This window comes from Vipera ursinii, assembly GCF_947247035.1.
Source record: "Vipera ursinii genome assembly, chromosome: 8".
NCBI classification, from domain to species: domain Eukaryota; kingdom Metazoa; phylum Chordata; class Lepidosauria; order Squamata; family Viperidae; genus Vipera; species Vipera ursinii.
In genome coordinates, this window is record NC_139519.1 from 24,904,011 (window position 1) to 24,925,739 (window position 21,729).

At 49.9% G+C, this 21,729-nt stretch overlaps 1 protein-coding gene across 1 annotated transcript; it reads left to right on the forward strand.

The window, feature by feature from the left end:
* Window positions 1–1,206: 1,206 nt before the first annotated feature.
* Window positions 1,207–20,659, forward strand: TTC12 (tetratricopeptide repeat domain 12; the record flags this gene model as incomplete). The annotated part of the gene is made up of 21 exons (XM_083368902.1): window positions 1,207–1,267; window positions 1,956–2,110; window positions 4,088–4,121; window positions 4,472–4,549; window positions 5,459–5,580; window positions 6,544–6,603; window positions 7,094–7,165; window positions 7,933–7,993; window positions 8,187–8,375; window positions 8,556–8,625; window positions 9,968–10,056; window positions 10,915–11,083; window positions 12,128–12,220; window positions 12,395–12,458; window positions 13,468–13,602; window positions 14,638–14,742; window positions 15,201–15,269; window positions 15,383–15,484; window positions 17,840–17,939; window positions 19,305–19,527; window positions 20,505–20,659. 21 exons carry the CDS (start codon window positions 1,207–1,209, stop codon window positions 20,578–20,580), a joined length of 2,127 nt encoding a protein of 708 aa, XP_083225028.1. The 3' UTR covers window positions 20,581–20,659.
* Window positions 20,660–21,729: the final 1,070 nt, after the last annotated feature.

The following is a 21,729-nucleotide window of genomic DNA, read 5'->3' on the forward strand; positions in this document are numbered from 1 at the left end:
GGACAATTCTGGCTCCCTCGGCCAAGAAACAAAGATGACCACCACCCCTTAAAGGCGGATGTGACTGGACAGGGAAACCTTTATCTTTTATATTAATATCCGGGTCAGAAAGGTGGGTTCTTCTCAGCTAAAAGCAGCAGACTGTGTCCTCTTGTCCTAGCCTGGGCAAAAAGGTCACTTATTCTGGCCAAAATCTGTCCATTCGCTGGTGCAAAGGCAAAGATGCAACATACGGACTCAGTTTGTTTACTTTTTATTGTTCTGCTTTATTAGCTTATAGGTCTTAAGAACAATGCAGCCAGCTACTTGCACGTCTGTTGGCCACAATGGAAAACGAGGGCAGATAAATTGTGCGTTGTTTCAATGGAAGATTGAAACTCCTGGCTTTTTTTTTTAGCAGTAACTGCCCTAAAATAGGAGTTTTAAGATCCTTGGTCTAAAATCTGCTTCGCTTCGGAGGTGCCTGCATTTCTTTAAGCCTCCATGGGGAATTTTTTTGGGGTGCTCCCAGAAGGGACACTGAGAAATCCTCAACAAAGAATAGAAAAATTGTTAAAATATTATTTGCTGCTCAGAGAGCCTCGGATGAAGTCCAAGGCTGGAACAAGTAAGAAATCTACTTGAGATATTCAGAGAAATTCAGGTGTTTTAAGAGATGCTTAGTTTCCATTTAATTAGTGAGTATTACAGTATTGAGATCCGGCCTGAATTCAAACGCGGCCACTTTAAGACGCGTGGACTTCAACCCCCAGAATTCCAAGCCAGAAAGTCCCGCACACCTCCTGCGGCTAGGAACTGCGGGAGCCGTAGGCAACCGGGCTTCCCCTGCGTGTTCGAGACTTCAGCTCCCAGCAGCCCCTGCGCAAAGCAAGAGCTGGTGGGAATTGCAGGCGCGCCCTTCAAGCAACGGCCAGAGCGCGGACCCACAATGCCTCGCGCTCGCCCACCGCGGCGGGGTTTTGCATAGCTCCGCCTCGCCGCCCCGCCCGAAAGGAGGGGATTCCGCGGCCGCGGCTCCCTCCTCCCCGCAAGAGGGCCGTCCCAACGCCACTCCGCTTTGCGTAGCCCCGCCCACGGTTGCCGTGGCGACGGCCGACGCGCCCGCCGGAGCTCCGGGCGGAGTTTTCGAGCCGGTTCCCGGAGCGCTTCGGCTGTCCAACCGGTGCAGCTCCGCCCGGCAGCCCGCCGGCCCTTCCCCGGCCGAGCATGGCGGGGCGGCGAGAGGAGCGGGAGCTGCAGGGCTTCCTGCGGGACGTGGACGAAGTCGGTGAGCCCGGCTGGGTCCTCGGGCGTGGGGGGGGGAGGGATGCGGGGGTCCCGCCAGCCCCCCCCCCCCGGCTCTCGCTCTCTCTCGGCGGAAAGAAGGGGGGCGAGACCCCCTCCCCAAATCTGCCTGGTTTTGTGGCACTTCTCCAGCCGCCCCCCCCAGCCGGTGGTCTCCCCATCTGACTAAAGGCAGGGGAAACCCCCCCCCCCCAGGCAGCCCCTTCCCTGCCCAGCCCGTCCTTGGAGGCCTTGCAGGAGGCTGGCGGGTGAGTGGGTGGGTGTCTGCCGGGGTCCTTCTGTGCAAGGGTAGAGGAGAAGCCCCCCATTGATGGGTGACGGGATGAGAGGGATCGAGGGTCCCCGGTTGGATTGCTGCCCACCCCGGCCCCCTTTTGACCCCTCAGGAGCTTGAGATCTCTTTGGTTTCTGGAAAAGAAATTCTCTCTCTTTTTTACCTCTTTCAGGGAGATCACCCAGTGGTCCATTTTCCCTTCCTCTTCCCCCCCCCCCGCCCCATTGCATAGTGGTGACCTCGTCTGAGGGTCCTTCTGGGTTTCCATTGCAGCTGCCATCTCGACTTTTTTGACCCCCTCTCCCCTCTGGCAAATGTTCCCAAGCCTTAGAACTCCTGACTGGCCCTACGCTACTTTTCCTGTTTCCCAATGACCTCTTTGTCTTTAAAAACGCAGCGGCCTTGATTGACGGCCTGAAGTCCAGCGATCCGGCCATCCAGGAAAAAGCCATCGCAGATACCGAGAAGAGACTCGGGTCCATTTCAGGCAAGGAGGGAAAGAAGCCGAAGCCCAAAGTGGACAGGACGGTCATCAACACGCAGCCTCCGCCGGTAACCCTGGAGGTCCTTCGGGAACAAACCAGGCGTCCCGGTTCCAATAAATGGGACCGAACAAGTCAGTTTTCAACAAGTGATCCGGGCTTCTTAGCCATTTTAGCAGCCGAAGGGAAAGGGCGACTTTCCCTTTGGCTGCTAAAATGGTTACACAAACACACTGTTTGGGGTTCAGAAGCCTCTGGTAGTAAGCGTGCTGTTGAAGGGATACATACATCTAGTCCTCAACATACAGCAGTTCATTTAGTGACCGCTCAAAGTTACAATGGCACTGAAAAAAGTGACGTATGACCGTTTTTCACACTTATGACTGTTGTGGCATCCCCCATGGTCACGAGATCCAGATTCAGACTTTTGGCAACTGACTCATACTTATGACCGCCGCAGTGTCCCGGGGTCAGGCGATCCCCTTTTCCGATCTTCTGCCCAGCAAAGTCAATGGGGAAGCCCGATCCACTTAACAACCGGACTACTAACGTCACAACTGCAGGGATTCACTTAATCATCGTGGCAAGAAAGGTCGTAAAATGGGGCAAAACTCACTTAACAAATGTCTTGCTTAACAAGAGAAATTTTGGGCTCAGTTGTGGTCGTAAAATGAGGACGACCTCAGAAAAAGCCCTAGCTTAAATAAATGCATCTCCCCTCCCGGACCCCAAAGCTGGATTTGAAAAATAGCTTTCTGCTGGATCCAATGGAAATCTTTTTTCCATCCACTCTGGAGTGTCGGGAGAATCACGGCTGGGAAGGGAGGACATTTGGATGTCGCTTTCTAACCTTTCATGGAATCCCTTACTTCTGAGAAATTCTGGGATGGATGCAGACCCAACCCTGGCCCCTCAAAGAGGCTCGGTTGTCTGGCTGGGTTGTATCTTCTAAATCTCTTAGTCCGATTCATCCAGACGTGTTTAATTTTAGTTACCGGTATTTTAGAAGAGTTTTATCCTCACTTTGTTATTCTCCTATGCCCACTTAGGTTATAATGCTAATAGGGTATATAATCCTGCAAAAGACAAAAGACAAAATATTCAGTTCTTTAAATGAATTAATCGGATGGTAACTCTAGTCCAGTTCTATTTATGCAACTTCTTGTACTTGTTCTGCGCATAGGGATCTGTTCAGAATTGACCCTCTACAATTTTTGGCCCCAGAAAGAGAATTTTTTTGGAGGGGGAAAGTTCTGCTACAAACAACAGCGGTGAGCTATTAAAGCCACTTAAAGCACCCGCCTGCAGCTGCATTTGCCCAACTGAGATGCCTGCAAAACCCTGGGCCAAATTGTTTTTTCTATCCTGTGCCCAGAATAATCGGGGCCTTTTGTTTGTTTTCATTCCACCGGGTGGATTTTTAAGGTTATTGACTGAAATTAACTTTGACAGCTTTGGAAACACTTTTTGAGGTGTATGTTATAGTGCAAGTTGAGTTTAAGTGGCTCTGAAAAATGAGTCTGATTCATTTTTCTCACTTCTGTTTCTGTCATGCAGAAAAGGCAACGTCTCCTTCAAGCTGAGCTCCAACTTGGGGTGACTTCAAGGAGACGTCTCCGTTCTTGTTCTGGGCTCCGGGCGGGGGCTGTCTTCCTCCGGCTGGGGGTGTCTGGTCTAGCCACCGGACCTGCGGCCATTCTTGGGTGGTCTCCCATAAAAATAGTAATTAATAGGCATAATTAGTGGAATAATTAAACCTGACCCTTCTTAGTTGACCAGCCTAAGCAAGCTGCTGCTGCGACGAAGTAAAGACTTATATAATAGGACCTCTGGTGATATCATCCAACTGGGTTTCTTGTCAGCAATGCAGAACTGATCTGTCTCTGTCTTCCTCCACAAGATGTTTTCCCCATTCCCAGATTCCTTCCTTCCTTCCTTCCTTCCTTCCTTCCTTCCTTCCTTCCTTCCTTCCTTCCTTCCTTCCTTCCTTCCTTCCTTCCTTCCCACAGACTCCAGCTGACTTTCGGCTTTCCTTCCACTATTCTAGGGATTGCCAAGTCAAGAGGAGACAATGAATCCAGGTAAGACCCATCAGTTCTAAAATCAGAACTGGGTCCAGTTATTTACTAAATACATTAATTATCCTTCATTGGCTGGAAGGTGCAATTCAGGGTATATTAATCACTCCCTTAGCCAGAAATTAGAGAGCTGCTCTCTCTCTTAGAAACGTTGCTTTCCCCCCCCCCTTCCTTCAAAGCATTCTGGCTGTCTGTAAATGGAAGCTTCGGACCCCAGTTCTAATTGGCTGCCACTTTAACGAATCAGCCTTTGTAGATTTCCACTTCATACCTCTGAAATGACTTTGTAATTTGACTTTCCTTTCCAAACACCCTTTGGACTGAATCTCTGTCTTTGCTTTGCTGACTTTTAGAGAGCTTCCTGGCGGCTTTAGAGAAGGATGCCCACGAGCGAGCCAGAAGGAGGAAAGAAAATGAAGCCTTGGCCAATGGTGAGGGTTGGGTTGGGTTGGGTTGGCCAGAAAGAAAGTCCTGGGACTTGACCCCCAAGGATCTCGGCTCCTGGCAAAGGTTTTGTGCGGCAATTGCTAAGCACATTGGTTTGTGCTTAAAATTGTAAGCCGCCCTGAGTCTTCGGAGAAGGGCGGGATATAAATGGGATTTTAAAAAAAATCAAGCCTCCAGCAGTTTTGTGGACTGTCAAGAGTTGCTTGCTTGATCTCAAGGCATCATCGCAGCTCAACCGACAGCAGCGAGAGGCTCTTACAGTTCATCAACACCAGTGGAAATTGACGGTTCTTGGATCACAAGAGGGTCTACAACAACTCGCTATGGCTAACTCGCCACCGGACAAAAGTGCTAATATCAAAAAATAGTGGAATAGAATCATTATGGAAAGGATGCCAAAGGAGGGACAAAATGAAATGAGAATGACAAAACTTAAAATAATGTTTTAATTATTTTAAATAATTAAATTGAATTATTGAGTTGTCCCCCAGCAGGTTGTCCCATGGTGAGCTGGCCGTGGCAAGTTGCCCCGTGCCGCCACAAGAGCCTCCAATTTTCCAGCCGGCAAGCTGAGCGTAACGGCCACAGCCCCGTCGGGCAGGGCAGGCTAAGGAACGGGGCCTGCACAGACCCAAAGCTACTTTTATTAAACAGACACAGGAACAGAACTGGGCAAGGCTGAATGAGTTTCCAGACACCCCCCTTTTTAATCTTCCCTGTGGGTTAAGTGGGGTGGAGGTTTCACAAGCTGCTTTCTCCAGCCTCGTTTCTCTGATCACTGCCTCAGGAGCAGACCTTCCCTCCGCCTTTGGAGGCCTTTCTCCACGCCCACTGCGACAACCTGACTTTCCCCCCCCAAAAAAAAAGCCTTCAGTTATTCCTCTTTCCCGCAGCCCTGAAAGACAAAGGGAACGACGCTTTCAGCAAAGGGGACTACGCTTCAGCTGTGCAAAACTACACAGAAGGCCTGAAGAAGCAAAAGGACGTGCCAGCCTTGTATACCAACCGGGCTCAGGTCAGTGTGCCAGCATGCATGGGTTTAAGGGGGCAGCCCCTTCCTCCAGGACCCCGGCACCCCAGTTGCCAGCTCCTGCCCTTGGGCTGTGGCTGCTGTTTTGCAGCGTCACGCAAAGGCCAACTCGGGCCTGCCCATCCCTTTCTCCAAGTGGCAGAAGAGATCAGAGACTAGCAAAAGGCAGCTCTATTGGTCCTGTTCTCGGCTCTTCCTTTCTCTCAGGGATAGAGGAGGCATTGCAGGCTGTTCCCCAGCTCTGCGTGAAGGTGACCCTACATCACAGGGAAAGCCCTTCAACATCCGTAGGCAGAGGCGCCTCTCTGAAGCTCTGCATCAGATGCTTGTAAGCTTCCTTTCCTGAAAAGCTCCCCTTAGGATCCGTCCTCTGATTCTCTCAGCTCTCTTTTACTTGCAAGCCTTCTCTGGAGTGATCCTTTAGGCCGATGTAATTCTTGAGCTGAAAAATTACAGAAAATCGGGCTACCTTGGTTGTGTCCCTCAAAATTCTCTCAGCCTCAAAATTCTGCCTGAATCAAGAGATTTTCCCCTTTACAGAATCAAATCCCACAAATTTGGAGCTCAGAAAAGTGAATCTAAAGGGATCCAGGGGTCCAGATTGCCCCCCTACCCCGTGAAGAAAAAAAAAGGCTAATTCCATCCCTTGGCCTCCTCTGCGGAAGCTCAGAGAAGCAGGATGAGTATCCCAGGAGACCTGCACTTGCAGTAGTCTAGCCACAACCTTCCATCTTATTTTCTCCTAACTACATTTTTCTGAGAATATTGTAGGAAATCCAGCATTCTGAGCCACCAATACAACCCGTGGCTATTAACTGAAACCAGCCCGCCCAGGTTTTGTGACATCAGCGATCTGGCTGGTGAATGGCTCCGTTCTTCTGCCTGGCGTTTTGAAGGAGCAGCACCAAGTCGACTTAACGTGCTTCTCCGGGCTTATTTTTGCATTAGGCCTACATCAAATTGCGGGAGTACGAGAAAGCCATTAGCGACTGCAGTTGGGCGTTGAGGGTGAGACTCGTTCCCTGCCTTCGTCCCCTGCCCTCCGTCAGAGGGGCAGAATAGGCCCAGGGGAGGATCTGGGCTCTGAGGGGCAAGGTGGCATCCAGTCTCAAAACGGCGATGGGCATTTGGCAATGGCCTGGATTGGCTTTGGCCCGTGCGGTCCTCTGCTAGACAATTAAAAAGTAAGTGGTCATTTTTTGAAAGGGCTGAAACACCTTCGGTTTCCAGTGACACGCTGCCCCCTTCGAAGGGTTTCTGCAGGAGGTGTCGGGGTGGGTCAGAAAGGGCAGTCGGAACTGCACAGCCAGGACCCCCTTTTCACACACACACACGTGCAGTGCTCGGCTTCAGCCATGCAACTGTAGCCTCCCCCCATCTTGATATTTTTAACACCTGCCCCCGCCAGGCAAATCCTACCCCCCGGTGCCATTTTCGCAGCCCTTATTCAGGGACATGGCAATCTGTGAATTTTGCTAAACGATTCTCTTTCCCGCAGTGCGATGAAAAATGTACCAAGGCTCTCTTCCACATGGGAAAGGCCCACCTGGCCAGGGAGCAGTTCCAGCAGGTGAGACTTCAACAGGCTCGGGGTCTGTAGTCCCTGATTCATCCCCCCAAATGGGGCCAGAATCTCCCTGGCTAAGCGAGGCGCTTATTAAGTGAGTCAAGCCACATTGGTTTGGTTTGGTTTTTTTGCTGGGAAGGTCGCAGATGGCAACCACGGGAAACACCCTCCCCCTCCCCCGCAAGGCCAGGCGCCTGAACCTTGGTCACCTGGCCATTGGGGTGCTGTGAGGGTCATAAGCACGAGGACCGGTTATAAGTCAGTTTTTTTCAGTGCCGTTGTAACCTTGGAACACTTGCTAAACAAATAGTTGTAAGTTGGGGACTGCCTCTACTGTCTGCATGTGAGTTTTATTAGCTTGTTCAGATGCCCGTGGGTCTGCATTGTTGTTGAGAAAGGAAAACGAGAAGATTAAAAAGGGGCCCCCAGGAGATAATCCTGAAGAAATCATGCTCAGAATTCTGGGAGTTGAAGTCCACAAGTCATAAAAAGGCCATGTTTGAAGACCACTTTAATTTTAAACCTCCAGTGACTCCAGTCCTTGGGGGACTAAAAGCAGAGAGAGCATGGCTGAGTCTCAGCTGGCTGGGGCACCCAGAAGAGCCTGTGTTTGCAGGGTTGTCCTCGGAAGTAAATTGTGAGGCCCAGATTTCAGCAAGAGGGGAGAGGCATCGGTGTTTCGTGCCAGCCACGAGGCCAAGGCTTTTTCTTGGTTGCTCCTCTCTCCGTCTCTTTCTGGTGTTTCTGATGTGTCTTCCTTCTGCTTCCAGGCCAGAGAGTGCTACCTGAAGATTTTAGAAATTGACCCCCAGAAGGAGAAGCTGTGCAAAGGTAAGGCGCCCGGCTCTTCCCGCATCACCCCGCTGCCCCCCCATCCCACTCATCACGGAAAGACCTGAAGGGCGGGATGGGCAATTGTCCCCCGGGTTGCCTCAAGCCAGGATCGCATCCTTCACCTCGGTTCATTTCATCCCCCGTTTTCTCCTCTTCCCGCCTGTCAATTCTGCCCTCCCCCCCCCCCCAGACTGCATAGGTGAAATAGACCTGGAGGAAAAAAAACTCTGCGAGGAGGAGAAAGCAGCGGAGGATTTGAGGTCCGGGAAACTCACTGCCATCGCCGTGAATGAGATGCTTCAGAAACTCGGCAAGCCGGATCAGGACCCTCTTTATTACGCAGGTGGCATTCGGCTCCTGACCGACCTGGTTGCGGCCTGTGAGTGCCCTGTAGAAGGAGCAGCCCCAGACCGAACCCCCAGTTTCCCAGTGTCCCACAAAGGGTCTTAAACCAGACACCAGGAAATGCTGCACCCTCAGCTCTTAATCCTGGGCTTCAGCTGCTAGCGAGATATTGCTTACATCTGAATGTCTCTTCCCTTGTCTGAATTGGTTGCAGGCACCGAGCAAACTTTATTTAGGACGAATGGCGGTTTCAGCATCATCACCGGCAACAAGGTCATAGGACGGTAGGTGCTCTCATCCAGAGAAGAGGGGAGAAGGGGGTCTCGTGGCACAGCAGCCCCAAGACAATGGGCAGGAAGCAGAATCGGTTCTGTGGCCTGCAGCAGGGCTGACCAGCCTCGGGCACAGCAGCAGAGTTCTACTGAGCTCCAGGCACTGTCCAGCCCTCTGAGCTGGCCAGGCCAGCAAGGAAAGCAGTGTGGACATCACAAACACTAGATTGTTTGTGGCGATCAGTTCAGAGGTTTGAAAAGTGCCCTCTCAGTCCACCATAAAAAAGATGTTGAGACTTTAGAAAGAGTGTAGAGAAGAGCAACAACGATGATCAGGGGGCTGGAGGCTGGTATAAAGAACAGTGGCTGGAATTGGGTATGCCTAGTTTAATGAAGAGAAGGACGAGGGGGGACATGATAGCTGTCTTCCAATATATCAGGGGCTGCCCCAAAGAAGAGGAGGGGGTCAACCTATTTCCCAAAGCACCAGAGGGCAGGACGAGAAGCAAAGGATGGAAGCTAATCAAAGAGAGAAGCAACCTAGAGCCAAGGAGGAATTTCCTGATAGTTAAAACAATTAATCAGTGGAACAGCTTGCCTCCAGAAGTTGTGAATGCTCCAACACTGGAGATTTTTAAAAAAGAGACTGGACAGCCATTTGTCTGAAATGGCTTAGGGTTTCTTGCCTGAGCAAGGGGTTGGACTAGAAGACCTCCAAGGTCCCTTCCAGCTCTGCTCTGTTCCATTCCGTTCCATTCTATTACCTGAGGGCCCCCTGAATCCCAACCAGTGAAGTTTCTTTGAAACCTAATGAACTACCTGGGGCAACTTAAGGCCAAGCTGAGGAATGATCCTGTGTGTTTTCTTTCTCTGTGGGGCAGCCCACACAACTCTCTCAAAGGTTGGGGGAGATCCGTTATGCTGGAGAGATCTTTTCCTACTCCAAGCCTCCTTCCAGAAGAAAAATCTCTTCCCATATTTCCCACATGCTTTTTCTCACCAAGGAGGGGAATGTTATTTATTTGAAACTGGCCAGAGCAATCTTTCTTTCCCACCTCTGCTGACAGATGCTCAATTTGTCGGTAAGGGTATAATTTGGTACCATTATTCATTTATTCCATTATTTCAGCCTTGAGGCCACATTGTCAGGGAAGGTTTTGCCACAAAGGGCGAACTCACGGCCAGGCGTGGCAGCTTTTTGTTTTTCTCTGCCCAGCTTGGTCTCTTGCAAGGCTGAAAGGCTCTTTCAAAGCGTCCAGATTAGCGGCCAAATCCAGAGCTTGCATTTTGTTAGCCCGGGTAATTCTGCAGCAAGGAGTTGGCCCTTCCTTTAATCAGCCCCTTCCTTCTCCAGGGCCCTCGGCGCCAAGATCAGCTCGCCTGCCGAACTGGAGCTGGTTTGCTCTCTGCTCCTCCTCTGGCAAGCCCTCTGCAAAGGGAACGGTAATCTGCACCAGTCCTCCCTCCCGGGGTGCTAATTTTGACCCTGTCCATCTTTCGGGGAGGGCAGCTCTGCTCTTTCGGGCACAGATCCCGCTGAGACCTTGGCAAGCAGCAAAGCGTGACGGATCAAAGGTCTCCGTCCGCTGCCAGGGCAGCGTTAGCACAAACCTGTGAATTGCTCCATGCCACCTTCCTGCGTGGGTGGCAAATCACCTTCCCATTTACCTGGGTAGTTCGCAGAGGGTTCACGACTTGGCTTTTTGTCCGTCTCTCTGACCTTGGGTTCTTCTCAGTCAACCTTTTCGCTGAATAATGCCGGCATTCTGGCAAGATCCCTCTTCCTTCACAAGAATTTTGTTTGCCCTTACCAAGATCCTTTATGCCTGTAAAGAGTGTAGCTGTGTGGGGGAGCCATTGTGGCTTCTGTTGAGCGTCAAGCCTGTCTGGGGGAAGGGTCCCCTGCTTAGACCCTCTGGAGGAACCAGCAATCTGGGGAAAGGAAGTGGGTTGGATAAAGGAAACTAACTTAGTTTCTTGGGCTTGCTGATGTCCAAATTTGCCTCAATCCAGATTACTAAGCGAGACACGCATTGCTTTTCCCACCTGGGCCTGAGACATAATTTGCCCTTCAGATAGGGGTGAGCAAGTCAGAGGTTTAGATTCTGCAGACAGAACGTTCCTTTTTCCCCCCCATCGCTCCTGGAGAGAGACGGATCTCTTCACTGCGGCACAAAAGGAGGCTCCGGCGGTCGGCGGTCGCACTATTTCGGGGAGGCAGAGGTGAGGAGGACTTGTAGAGCGTTTGGTGCAGCCCTCTGGCTGAAACTTCCTTCCGGCTTTTCTTCCTTCTCACCCCAGAGGAGAACCAGCGGCTGCTTCTAACTCATCCCGATGTGAATGCGCAGCTTCCCACTTTGCTGTGCTCGGAGGCGCCTGAAGTCCAGCAGCAGTGCATGGCTCTGCTGTCTCTCTACGCGCAGACGGAGCACGGGAGGATCCTCCTAGTCAGACATCTGAACACCACCAGGTAAATTGCACAGAGTTACGATGTGGCTGCCCCCCACACACACTCCCCTGCGCCCAACTGCATCTTCCTGCCGAAGCAGAGAGAAGCTCCTGGCCACCTCTTGCTGGCTGGCCAGGATAATGAGCAGAGCCCCAGCAGGTCTTAACTTTGGCAAGGTTGGACCCCGCTGCTCTAAATGGAAAGCTGGGATATACTTGGCTGGGGCATTCTGGGAGTTGGAGTCCACAGGTCTTAAACTTGCTGAGGTTGGACATCCCCTCTGTAGGGAGTAGTGGAGCTGACAGAGACTCAGAAGAGTCCCCAGCGTGGCTGGCTGGGGAATTCTGGGAGTTGAAATCCACAGGTCTTGAAGTGGCCAACGTTGGACAATCCTGATTTAGAGCTTCGATCATGTTTTAAATATCCTTCTGAGTTAGCAAGAATCTATCCACATCATGGGAAATTAGGATAATTCTGAGGACCCCAGGTTAGCCGCCTCCTTTTCTATCCACTGAAATACCGTCCTTTGAAAAACTTTTGAACATACATTTTCTGATGAAGAGGAACGTTATGCAATGATTATATCATCAATGTCTTTTTTAAAAAAAACCTACAGGGGTTGTTTCTAATTCTGCCAGCAAGTGTTTTCATGAGTCAGTCTCCCTTTGCCCACTTCTGTGGAAAAGCCTGCAGCTGATATCATTTATCGGTGGAACCCAGTGAATTTCTACTCTTTAACACACCCCTCTCCAATTCCCCCAGCGGTGAACTTAAAGGCCAGTTGGCATCGCTCAGAAGGCATCAGAGCTATTTGCTTCTTCCCCTGGGGGGCCAAAAATGCTAGAGTTGTTTTCTACAATTTCTGCTCAGAGTTAGTGCTCACTAAGTGCTAGTCAGGCCACCCAAATTGTATTCCGCATAATTCACGGAACGCTATAGCTTTTGCTCCCTGGCGTAAGGTTTTCTGGGTACAAACTGATAACTATTCTTAAATTTTACTGTGACCAATTTATTGGAATTGTAGATCTCCTGTAGACCCCAGAGAGCATGGCTTTTCATTTCCAGGTGGCTACAGACATTGATATCCTTAGTTAAAGTTGATGACAGCAGAGCTGCCAGCGCTATGAATTTGCTGACCCATTTAATCCTGGAAGAAAAGTGAGTGGCATTCTCCAGCTCCTCTGTGTCCAGGTTTGAGGCTTAATAGAATTCTGATTTGGGTATAAAATGGTAAATGGTGTCTACAAGGCAAGATTTAACTCTTGGATGTCCACGTGGTCTCTTGAAGACCAGAAGTCAAGGTCTTAACTCTCCGTCTTACTTTGCTTACAGCTTCAAAATCCAGTGCCGTATTAAACTGTCCACAGAAGCCCTGCCAATCTTTACTCAATTGCTGGTAAGCAAACCTTTTTTCTTCCTGATGTTTGTACCCCCAAGTTCTGTTTCTCGACGTTGACTCACGGATAGCCCCAGGAACCAGCTTGGCAGGAACCAGCACTAGAAATAGACGGAGGTTTTATGAAGAAGGATAACGGGAGGTTTAGGTGTTTCCTGGACCCCCCCCTTCAATCCCAGAATTGCTGTGATGGGTTGATGACTCCCCCTCCCCCCTCATGAATCATCTGGAGCTTGAATCGTCTCAGCCGATCTCCTTCTGCAGGAGTTGAGGTTGCAGATAGGACCCTGGGTGCCCGGCTACAGATGATTGACAGAAGACTTATGTGCTTTTGGGTTTCTTTCCCCAAAAAGCAGCTCAGAATCCATTTCAAGGTCTACTTTGAGCTCCTGAAAGATTTTCCCATCATTCTTCCTTTTCCCCTATTTTTTTTTTCATTTTTTTTTGCTGGTTTTGTTTTTCCTATTGATATCTCAACACCGGCCAACAGAAACCCAACTGCTCTCTAAAGCTGAACATTCTAGAAAACTAGATGTCAATGCTGCAAACATTGACATGTTTTTGCACTGAGAACGTAAGAGAGAGCCTTTTGTTTAAACTGCTTCACTTTGAATCTTGAAGGGAGGGAATTTTCTAAGGACTGTTTTGAGAAGATAAGAAAAGCCCAGGTACAGAATGGGAGGAGAGACCTCCTATGTAAAACTAATTGGATAATGTGATTTATGACGTGTAGATAAGGGCGGGGATTGTGTGTGTGTTACGATGGGTTTGGGGGGGAGGAGATTTCAGATTCTGGCATCCCTCCATGAGTGCTGATGTTTCGTTTCATTACAAAGACTTTTAGATAAATAATATGCCTGCAACTTGTTTGAATTGTCTCATTCATTGGAACCGTGACACTAGATCAATTACATGGAATTTGTCGAATATTGCAGTTGCCTATGGTTTCAGACTTGAATGGGTCTCTCGCTGGGGTGCCCCAATGAAGCTGTTCTTCTTTTATCTTAAGAGCTCTTCCAAGCCCTTGAATGAGACGGTCCTTAGCCGGTGCATTGCCCTCATGGGAGACCTCTGCTCAGACATAGTCATCCGGATGCAGATGACCGAAAATCAGGAATGCTGGCAAGCTTGCTTGAGCTTCGTGGTAGGTCTCGTCATTTGCTGCGGCCAGTTTATTGTCCATTCGGTTGCTTCCTCCTTTCATGCCTTCCTGTCTCCTTTTTTCTCCATTAGCCTGCGGGAGGTGGGAAGCTCAGCCGACAAATAAAACCCCCTGAGTCATAACTACTACTACTTCTTCTTTTTTGCCATAAGGCAGAAGTGACTGTTTGTTGCCACCTGGCCCTTCTCTAACCACGTCAGTCCTTGCTGCTCTGGATTTGCTTTGCTCTTATGAACTGAAGGGTTGCCTTAAAGGGGCCTTGATTTCAGTCAGAGTGTTTTGACCAACAAGTTAGTCCATCCCTCAACAATCGACTGGCTGTCGGTCTCCAGAATTTCTGACTAAGCATCAGCTCTGCCACCTTCGGCTTGGCGCCTTGCTGGCATCCTGCCATCAAAGGCTAGGAGGGAGGAGGGGAGACATGGGAGGGAGGGGGAGAAACAATGGGGCAATCAACCTTCATGTGTACAGTGATGGAATGACAGCTTGAGAAAGAGAAGGAGAGCTCGGAACCCGTTTGTGCCGGCACCCAAGGCCAGGCACCCTGAGGAAGAACGTGAATTACCCTAAACATCCCAGCATTCTCAAAACACCTAGGCGGACTCTTATTGGCTGAAGATGGACTGGTCATGGGGGGGGGAGGTCTGGGATGTGGGAGAACTTTCTGTATCTTTTGAGCGGGGGAAAATTTAGTCCTAGGCTGACTCTACTGCAACCAGCATCTTTTAGTAAAAGAGCCTGTCACTTCAACCAAATGGAGTTGAGGGTCTCTCTTTCCCAAGGGATCGGGCTGGGGCAGGCCTGACACCAAGAAAGAGAGCCAAACCCGGGTCTATTGCTTCTTTACCATAATGGCCCTGGGATTCCCTGGGAGAGACTCTTCCTAGTGAGGTGTCTTTGATCAGGAGATACTACCGAGGGATTAAGGGACGGTAGAGCAGAAGGGAATTGATCCATTTTGGAGCGTCCAAGGGATTGGCTGGTCTTGTGACGAGGTCGTGTCTTCTGCTTCTGTAGAATCGATGCTGGACCGAAAACAGCGTCACCAGATATCCCGAGTGTTTGCATGCAGTCCTAGGCCTCATGATGAACCTGTCCCTGGAACCCAACTCAGTCATCGAGGTGATTTATAAATCTGCGTGGCTTTGTGGCCTCAGAACCTCTGGGATCCTCATCTGATCTCCCTCCTCTCCGTGGCAAATTCTTTCCATGCCACTCAATCCTTGGGGTGGGGGTGGGTGGCAGGCTCCTTTGAGGAATTCTGAGCTGGCAAGACGTCCTCTTTGACCTGGGCAGGCCCGGGGGTGGGGGTGGTTCAGGGAGTTACACATTGCCCCTTTATCCACATCACATCTCCACGGGGTAAGGTGGGCTGTGAAAGAGCGAGTGGTTGAGTCAACCTTCTGCCCCCCCCACCCCCAAGCTTTGGGTTTGAGCAGGTCTCAGCCCTGCTTGGTCCTCCTGCTTCTGTCCTTCTGTCCAAGGAAGACCACCGGTTTTGTGTCTGCCCTCCAGAGTCTTAATTAAGCTGCGGTTCTGCCCTTTGCATGCTGGCGTTCTAATCCCGATGGTTGTTTCAGGAACTTGCAGAGGAAATCTGTGACACGTGTATGTCTCTCTTCACCAGTCCAGACGGGAGGATCATCACAGTGAGTGTTAGAACACAGAACATCCAACAGGAGAGCTGGAAGGGACCTTGGAGGTCTTCTAGTCCAACCCCCCCTTCCCTGTGGAGCTCCATCTCTCTCCTATTTTCTCTAAGAGAGCCGTGGGGCTTTTGAGTCACATCCTGCCGGCGAGTCTGGTGGCTCTGGAAGAAGCTGTGAGACAAGACGTGGTGAGGAAAGCGATCCGATGTCTGAAGGTAATTTGCCGTCTCCGGTGGCTCTTCCTATTTCAGAGCCTTTGTTTCCATCCCAGTGGCCTTGAAATGCTTCTGCCCAGCGTGCAAGCAGACAACTCCATCATGTCCCATGCCAGAGGCATGCAGCGTGAAGGCCCAATTGGCTTGTTTTCCATCTTCCCTGGTGTTATACGGGGAGCCAAGCCGCATATTTGCAGATTTTAGCTGTTCTGATCCTCTGCAGTGTTCATCCTTTCAGCTAAATTCAGCAGAATCAATCAGTAGGAGCCTCTGGCTGAGTTTTTCTATGGGGTCCTTGGTGCTTCTGAGTTGGATTGTTTCCTTGAAACATTTCGTGACCCAACTAGGTAACTTCATCAATGCTAGAAGGGAGGGGGCTTTGCAGAGTGGAGGAGGAGGAGGACGATGACGACTGTGGGTCCTTGGTGCTCTCTGAGCTTGGATGTTTTCTTGAAGATGTTTCATGGCCCAACAAGGGAACATCATCAGTGCTTGGAGGATGTGGGGTTTGTAGAAAGGAGGAGGAGACAACGACAGTGGGGTCCCTGGTGCTCTCTGAGCTGGGTTATTTCCTTGCAGACGTTTCATGACCCAACTAGGGAACACCATCAGTGCTAAAAGAGAGTGTGATTATACTCTTTTATATTCAGTGGTTTGCCCTGTCACTGTGGCAAGGAGCGTTGTTTTCTTCGTGGTAGTTTCTTGATTAGCCTGTGGTTTAATGCTTGATTGTTGTTCTGGTATTGATCCTGGTGTTAACCTCTGGTCATCCTGGTGTTGAATGCTGGTGAGGAGGTGTTTTGGTCTTTATTTCTTCTTCTTTTGGCTTGTAGATTGTCTCTTTTGAACAGCATGTAGATATGGTTTATCTCTATGTGCCTGTTGATGGCTGCTTTGTCTGAGTGCCCAGCTTCCAGAAATTCTCCAGAATGTTTTTGGACTTGGCTTAGTCTAGGACCAGGGTAGGCAACTTTGGCTCTTTATGACTCGTGGACTTCAACTCCCAGAATTCCTGAGCCAGCATGGCTCAGCTTGGAAACCTCTCCCTCAGCGTGGCTGGCTCAGGAATTCTGGGAGTTGAAGTCCACAAGTCATAAAAGAGCCCAGGCTGCCTACCCCTGGTCTAGGATGATCACAGTTTTCTGGTTGAAACTATTGCTTAGTCTGTCCAGGTGTTGAGCAACCTTCCGACTGCTACTTGGTGTTCATAGATGCACTCCACCATTCTTCTACTTGTTTGTCCTACACAGTGGCTGTTACAGTTTTTCTCATTGTTCTGGTCAAAACAGAAGCACATGACTGCGTCCCTTAACGTATCTTCAGATCAGCAGCAGCTTCCCAAACGTTTTCTTACCACCTCCTCCTTCCAAGGTCTTTTAGCTGGAGGTGTTGGGGGGGGGTCTGTTCTGCCAATGTCGTGAGCCCTACTTCCCTCTCTGCCTTGGGGCAGAGGTGACCTTCCCTTCAGAGAAAGCCCTCCCCTGGGCCCTCTTGATCAGCTCACGGTGACGAACTCCGCAAGCCAGCGGTGCAGAATGGAGCAGCCTGTTCCCTCCCGGCACCTTTCATGCGCCCTTGGTTCCTGGGCAGCTTTCCTTCCTCAGCTGCTTCGCCAAAGAATCAGAGACCAATGGGCGGTCAGAGCGGGGAGGGGGTGGCTGAGGAAATACCCAGGCGGTAGATGCGAAGGGGCTCCTGGCACATCAGAGCAGCAGTAAGAAGAACATCCAGGTTCCACATTCACACGCTGCCCGAGGCAGAGCACCGGAAGAGAAAAAATGGGGTGGAAAGGAACAGCCAATGTGGAATGGATGCTTTGGGGGTCTTCGGGGAGAGGAGAAACGGGATGCAGGCTGGTTTTGCAGTGTTAGGAGGGAGGAGATTTGGGTCTGAATGCTGGTAGGTACAGGTAGCTACTGTCCCATGAAGCACTTAATCCAGTGTTTTGCAAACCTGGCTGCTTGAAGATGTGTGGACTTCAACTTCAGTTGAAATCTGGGAGTTGAAGCCCACACATCTTCAAGCAGCCAAGTTTGCAAAACACTGGATTGATCCCTACCTAGCAATAACTTGTTTCACCTCCAGAACACAGAAATACCTTCACAGCATCAGACCCTGGGTGGGTCTCAGCTCAGGAAGCTGGTTTTTCTCAGGGGGCAGCTCTAGTCTCCTAGCTTCTTCTCCCTGCAGATGCTTAGAACTTGCAACATTAAAAGTCTCCAAAGACCTAAAAAGTGAAGTTCTTTCTTCAGTATAGGGTTTCTGGAGACAAGTCTCTGCTTTTGGGGTGTGTGTGTTTGTGTGTGTGTGTGTGTGTGTGTGTGTGTGTGGTGTCTTTTCCTGTCTCCAATCTAGGCTGGTGGGCAAACCACGACTGGTTATGCCATGAAGGTCCTTGCCACTTGTGCCAAGAATAGCCGGCTGGCTCTGACGCAGATTGTGAAGCTGGATAAGAGTAAGTGCCGCTGCCTTCTACTCAATCCAGGGATATGGACTTCAACTCCCAGAATTCCCCAGCCAGCGTGGTTGCCTAGGGAGCTCTGGGAGTTGAAGTCTACCCTTCTTAAAGTTGCTAAAGTTGAGCAACCAGCCCAGAAATCCCAGAGAAGTGATAGGATGACCTCTGGAGTACGTTCCTCCCTTTCTTAAAAAATAGCTTTGTGGGGCAGAACCTTTGAGACATCCTCCCAGTTCCAGCTTGCTCAGAGAAATAGGACTGCTGGCCAAAAAGGATCGCCTTCCTTTAGAGCAGTTTTTCTCAGCTGAGGTTCCACAAGAAGGCATGATTGCAAAAATAAAATATACATTTTTTTTGTAACTGTGTACACCATGCAGTTCTAGTGCTCACAGCCCTGGGAATTCAGCTACCAGCCTGCCTGCTGTTGTAGAACACGGGTAGGTTGGAATTGTATCATTAAGTTTTTATACGTTTTGTTCCTCAAGAGCCAAAAACTATTTCAAGGCTTCTGTCCTTTGCGATTGTGGTGACATGCAGACAACAACACATATATGTAGGCCTGCCCTTTGTGTCCCTCCCCATTGTACACTTGCGGACCTCACGGCAGCCTGTCAGAATGCAATGAATGTTTCTGGGCAAGATTTGTTTCACTAGTAGGTATTTTAGTCTTGCGTGTTATATTTTAAATTCTATGTTGTAGAGAATGCCTTATTTTAATTATAAGAGCCTTGGTGGAGCAGTGGGCTAATGCCTCCTTAAGTAACACCAGCTGCCTGCAATTAGTGCAGGTTCGCATCCCACCAGGCTCAAGGTTGACTCAGCCTTCCATCCTTCCGAGGTAGGTAAAACGAGGACCCAGATTGTTGGGGGCAATTAAGCTGACTTTGTAATAATGCCGCTTGTGGGGGGTGAAAGCCCTAATAAGCAGGCATATACATAGAATGAAGGCTACTGCTAAGCTTGTAAGCCGCCCTGAGTCTTCGGAGAAGGGCGGGATATAAATGGAATTAAAATAAAAAATAAATAAAATAATTGTGATGCTTCTGACACGAATAAACAAACACGAGGACTCTTTCTGGAAAGCTCCAGTGGCTCTGTTCTCCAGCCAAAACCTTTATTTCTTTTCAGTCCTGGTGCCAGTTGGCTTCCTGGCCCTCTAATCCTTCCTTCCTCTGGGTGCAGCTGGAGGCTGTTGACCTCCTTGTTGGTTGGTTCAAAGGTCGTCTTTTCCGAGAGGGAGAGTTTGATTGGCAAGGCCTCCCCCTCTGCAACCGGAGAATTCAGCCATTCCTCCTTCCATCTTGCCTTTCCACGAATCCCTTTGGCACTGAGGGAATTAATCTTCCACGGTCTCTCCTCCAGAATGCAGCCTGTTGCTGAAGCTTCTGTCCTGGCCGAACGAGGGGGTGGCAGGCAACGCTGCTTTCTGCCTGGAGAAATGTCTGGAGGTGCCTGGCACAGCCACCAACCTGCTGGACACGGATGTAGTCAGAACCCTCTTGAGAGTCACCACAGGGAGCACAAGGGCTTCCGTGCAAGAGAATGCAGCCATCGCCTTAGGGAAGCTCTGCGCAGCTGACGCCAGGCAAGTCTTCTTCTGAGTGGCCTGGCCAGGAATTGTCCTATCCCTTTATGTTTCTGAGAACCTTTATGGATGGAGTCAAATCCTCCCCCCCCCCCGACTTGAAGCTTCCAAAAAAAATTATTTGGTATCTTCTGGAACTCCCCCTGGTGTGTGGTGTGAGACAGAAGCTGGGAGAGTGGTGGGGGTGCAGGTCTTCATCTGTGAGAAGTTCTTCATTCTCTGGAGAGGTTCTCCTGTTAGGCGACTTCCTCGTCACTTGGATGGTCTCACTAAACCAGACTTGGAGAGAGTAGCCAAAGCTGTAGTGCCAACTTCCCTCAACCCTAGGAGGTCTCAAGAATTTGCTTTGGGGTGAAGTTATGTAAGATCAGAGCTGGAAGATTGCTTGGCTGTGATCCAAAAGGGGTTGGTAGAATCCTGCTGATAGAATTAGTTGGGTTTTCCATCTGCAGTCAGTGTAAAGAAGGCGTGCATCCTGTTTGGACCACAGGAATCGGCCAAACCTAGAAGAATTTCACCCATTAAATGGAAGGACCTCATCCTGATGGTTCTTCCGTCCCCCAAGCCAGGGGATACCTGATCAAGGTATCTGTGCTCGCCTTTGGCATTTAAACGCACCCTGCTTGAATTGGAGTAGATTTCCCTGCATGCAGAAGGACCGAGGTATTTCAATGTATTTGGAAAGAGAAAGGCTACATAAAGACACCCAGAAGTTCTGCCTAAATGAGGCCAGGTTCCAGAGCAATAGTTCTGAGAACATGAAGCCACCAAATTTTGGGGAAAATGAAGCCCTCCCCTCAGACTGAAATATGTCCCGTCCTTCTGGGATAGAATGTGAAGAAATGTCATTGCCCTCTTCTGCTTGCCGACAGGTCTTGTTGACCGCCACACAGAACTTTCTTTTGAAGCTGCTGCCTTCAGCTCTGTCTCGCCAGCATCTTTTACATCTGGCTTTGCTCTCTCTGTGGTCTTTGCAGGCACACCATCCGGCTGCGGGAGCTGAACGGAATGGCGGCCCTGAGCGCTTCCGCCAGGAAGATGCAAGGCTGTTAGGGTGCCAGCAGATGGTCCAGAGAGGGTTTCTGTGGCCAGCCCTGTCTCCGGCTGGAATTGGGCTTTTTTTTCACAATAAAGAGGATTAAAAATGGGGTGGGCCGGGGGAGAGAGAGAGGGTCATAAAAATATCAAATATAATAAACCGCTTGGAACAGTGCCTGGATTAAAGTGTTTTCCTCTGCTCCTAAAACTGCAGCAGCAATTCTAGGAAACTGTTCCTTATCCAGGTAGGAATTGTCACTTTCCAAAGGAGCCTATTTAAAAATTAGGGAGAAGAGGTTACTTGAGATAGGGCCATCACACAGACCCAGCCCGGCTGGATCCCTTGGGATTTGGGGATCTTGTTTTCATCCTTTCCTTGAGCACAGCTCCCCTGTTTCTGAATGTTTCATGCTGCGAATGCTGCCTATGGATAGATTGCAGGCTTCGGGCCAAGGTTTGCCTTCAAATATGTCCACATCCTAGTGGACAATCTTTTAAATAGGAGCCAGCCTTGTGCTGCAGCTGCCCAAAATGCCAGTGCAATCCTAGGCTACATCAACAGAAGGACAGGAACAAGATCACGTGGAGTGTTAGTACCACTCTGTAATGCCTGGGTAAGGCCACACTTGGAATATTGCATCCAGTTTTGGTTGCCATAATGTAAAAGAGATGTTGAGATTCTAGAAAGTGTGCAGAAAAAAGCAACAGAGATCATTAGGGGACTGGAGGCTAAAGCATATAAGGAACAGTTGCTGAAATTGGGTATGTCTAGTTTAAGGAAGAGAAGGATGAGGTGGGGACAGGATAGCCATGTTCCATATCTCAGGGGCTGCCACAAAGAAGAGGGGGGCCAACCTATTCTCCAAAGCGCCCAAAGGCAGGACAAGAAGCAATGGATGGAAACTCATCAAGGAGAGAAGCAACCTAGAACTAAGGAGGAATTTCCTGACAGAACAATTAACCAGTAGAACAACTTGCTGAATCAGTGGAACGACTTACCTCCAGAAGCTGTGAATGTGCCAACACTGGAGGTTTTTAAGAAGTAATTGGACAACAATTTGTCTGAAATGGCTTAGGGTTTCCTGCCTGAGCAGGGGGTTGGACTAGAAGACCCCCCCCCCCCAAGGTCCCATCCAACTCTGTTATTCTGTTATGTGAGTTGAG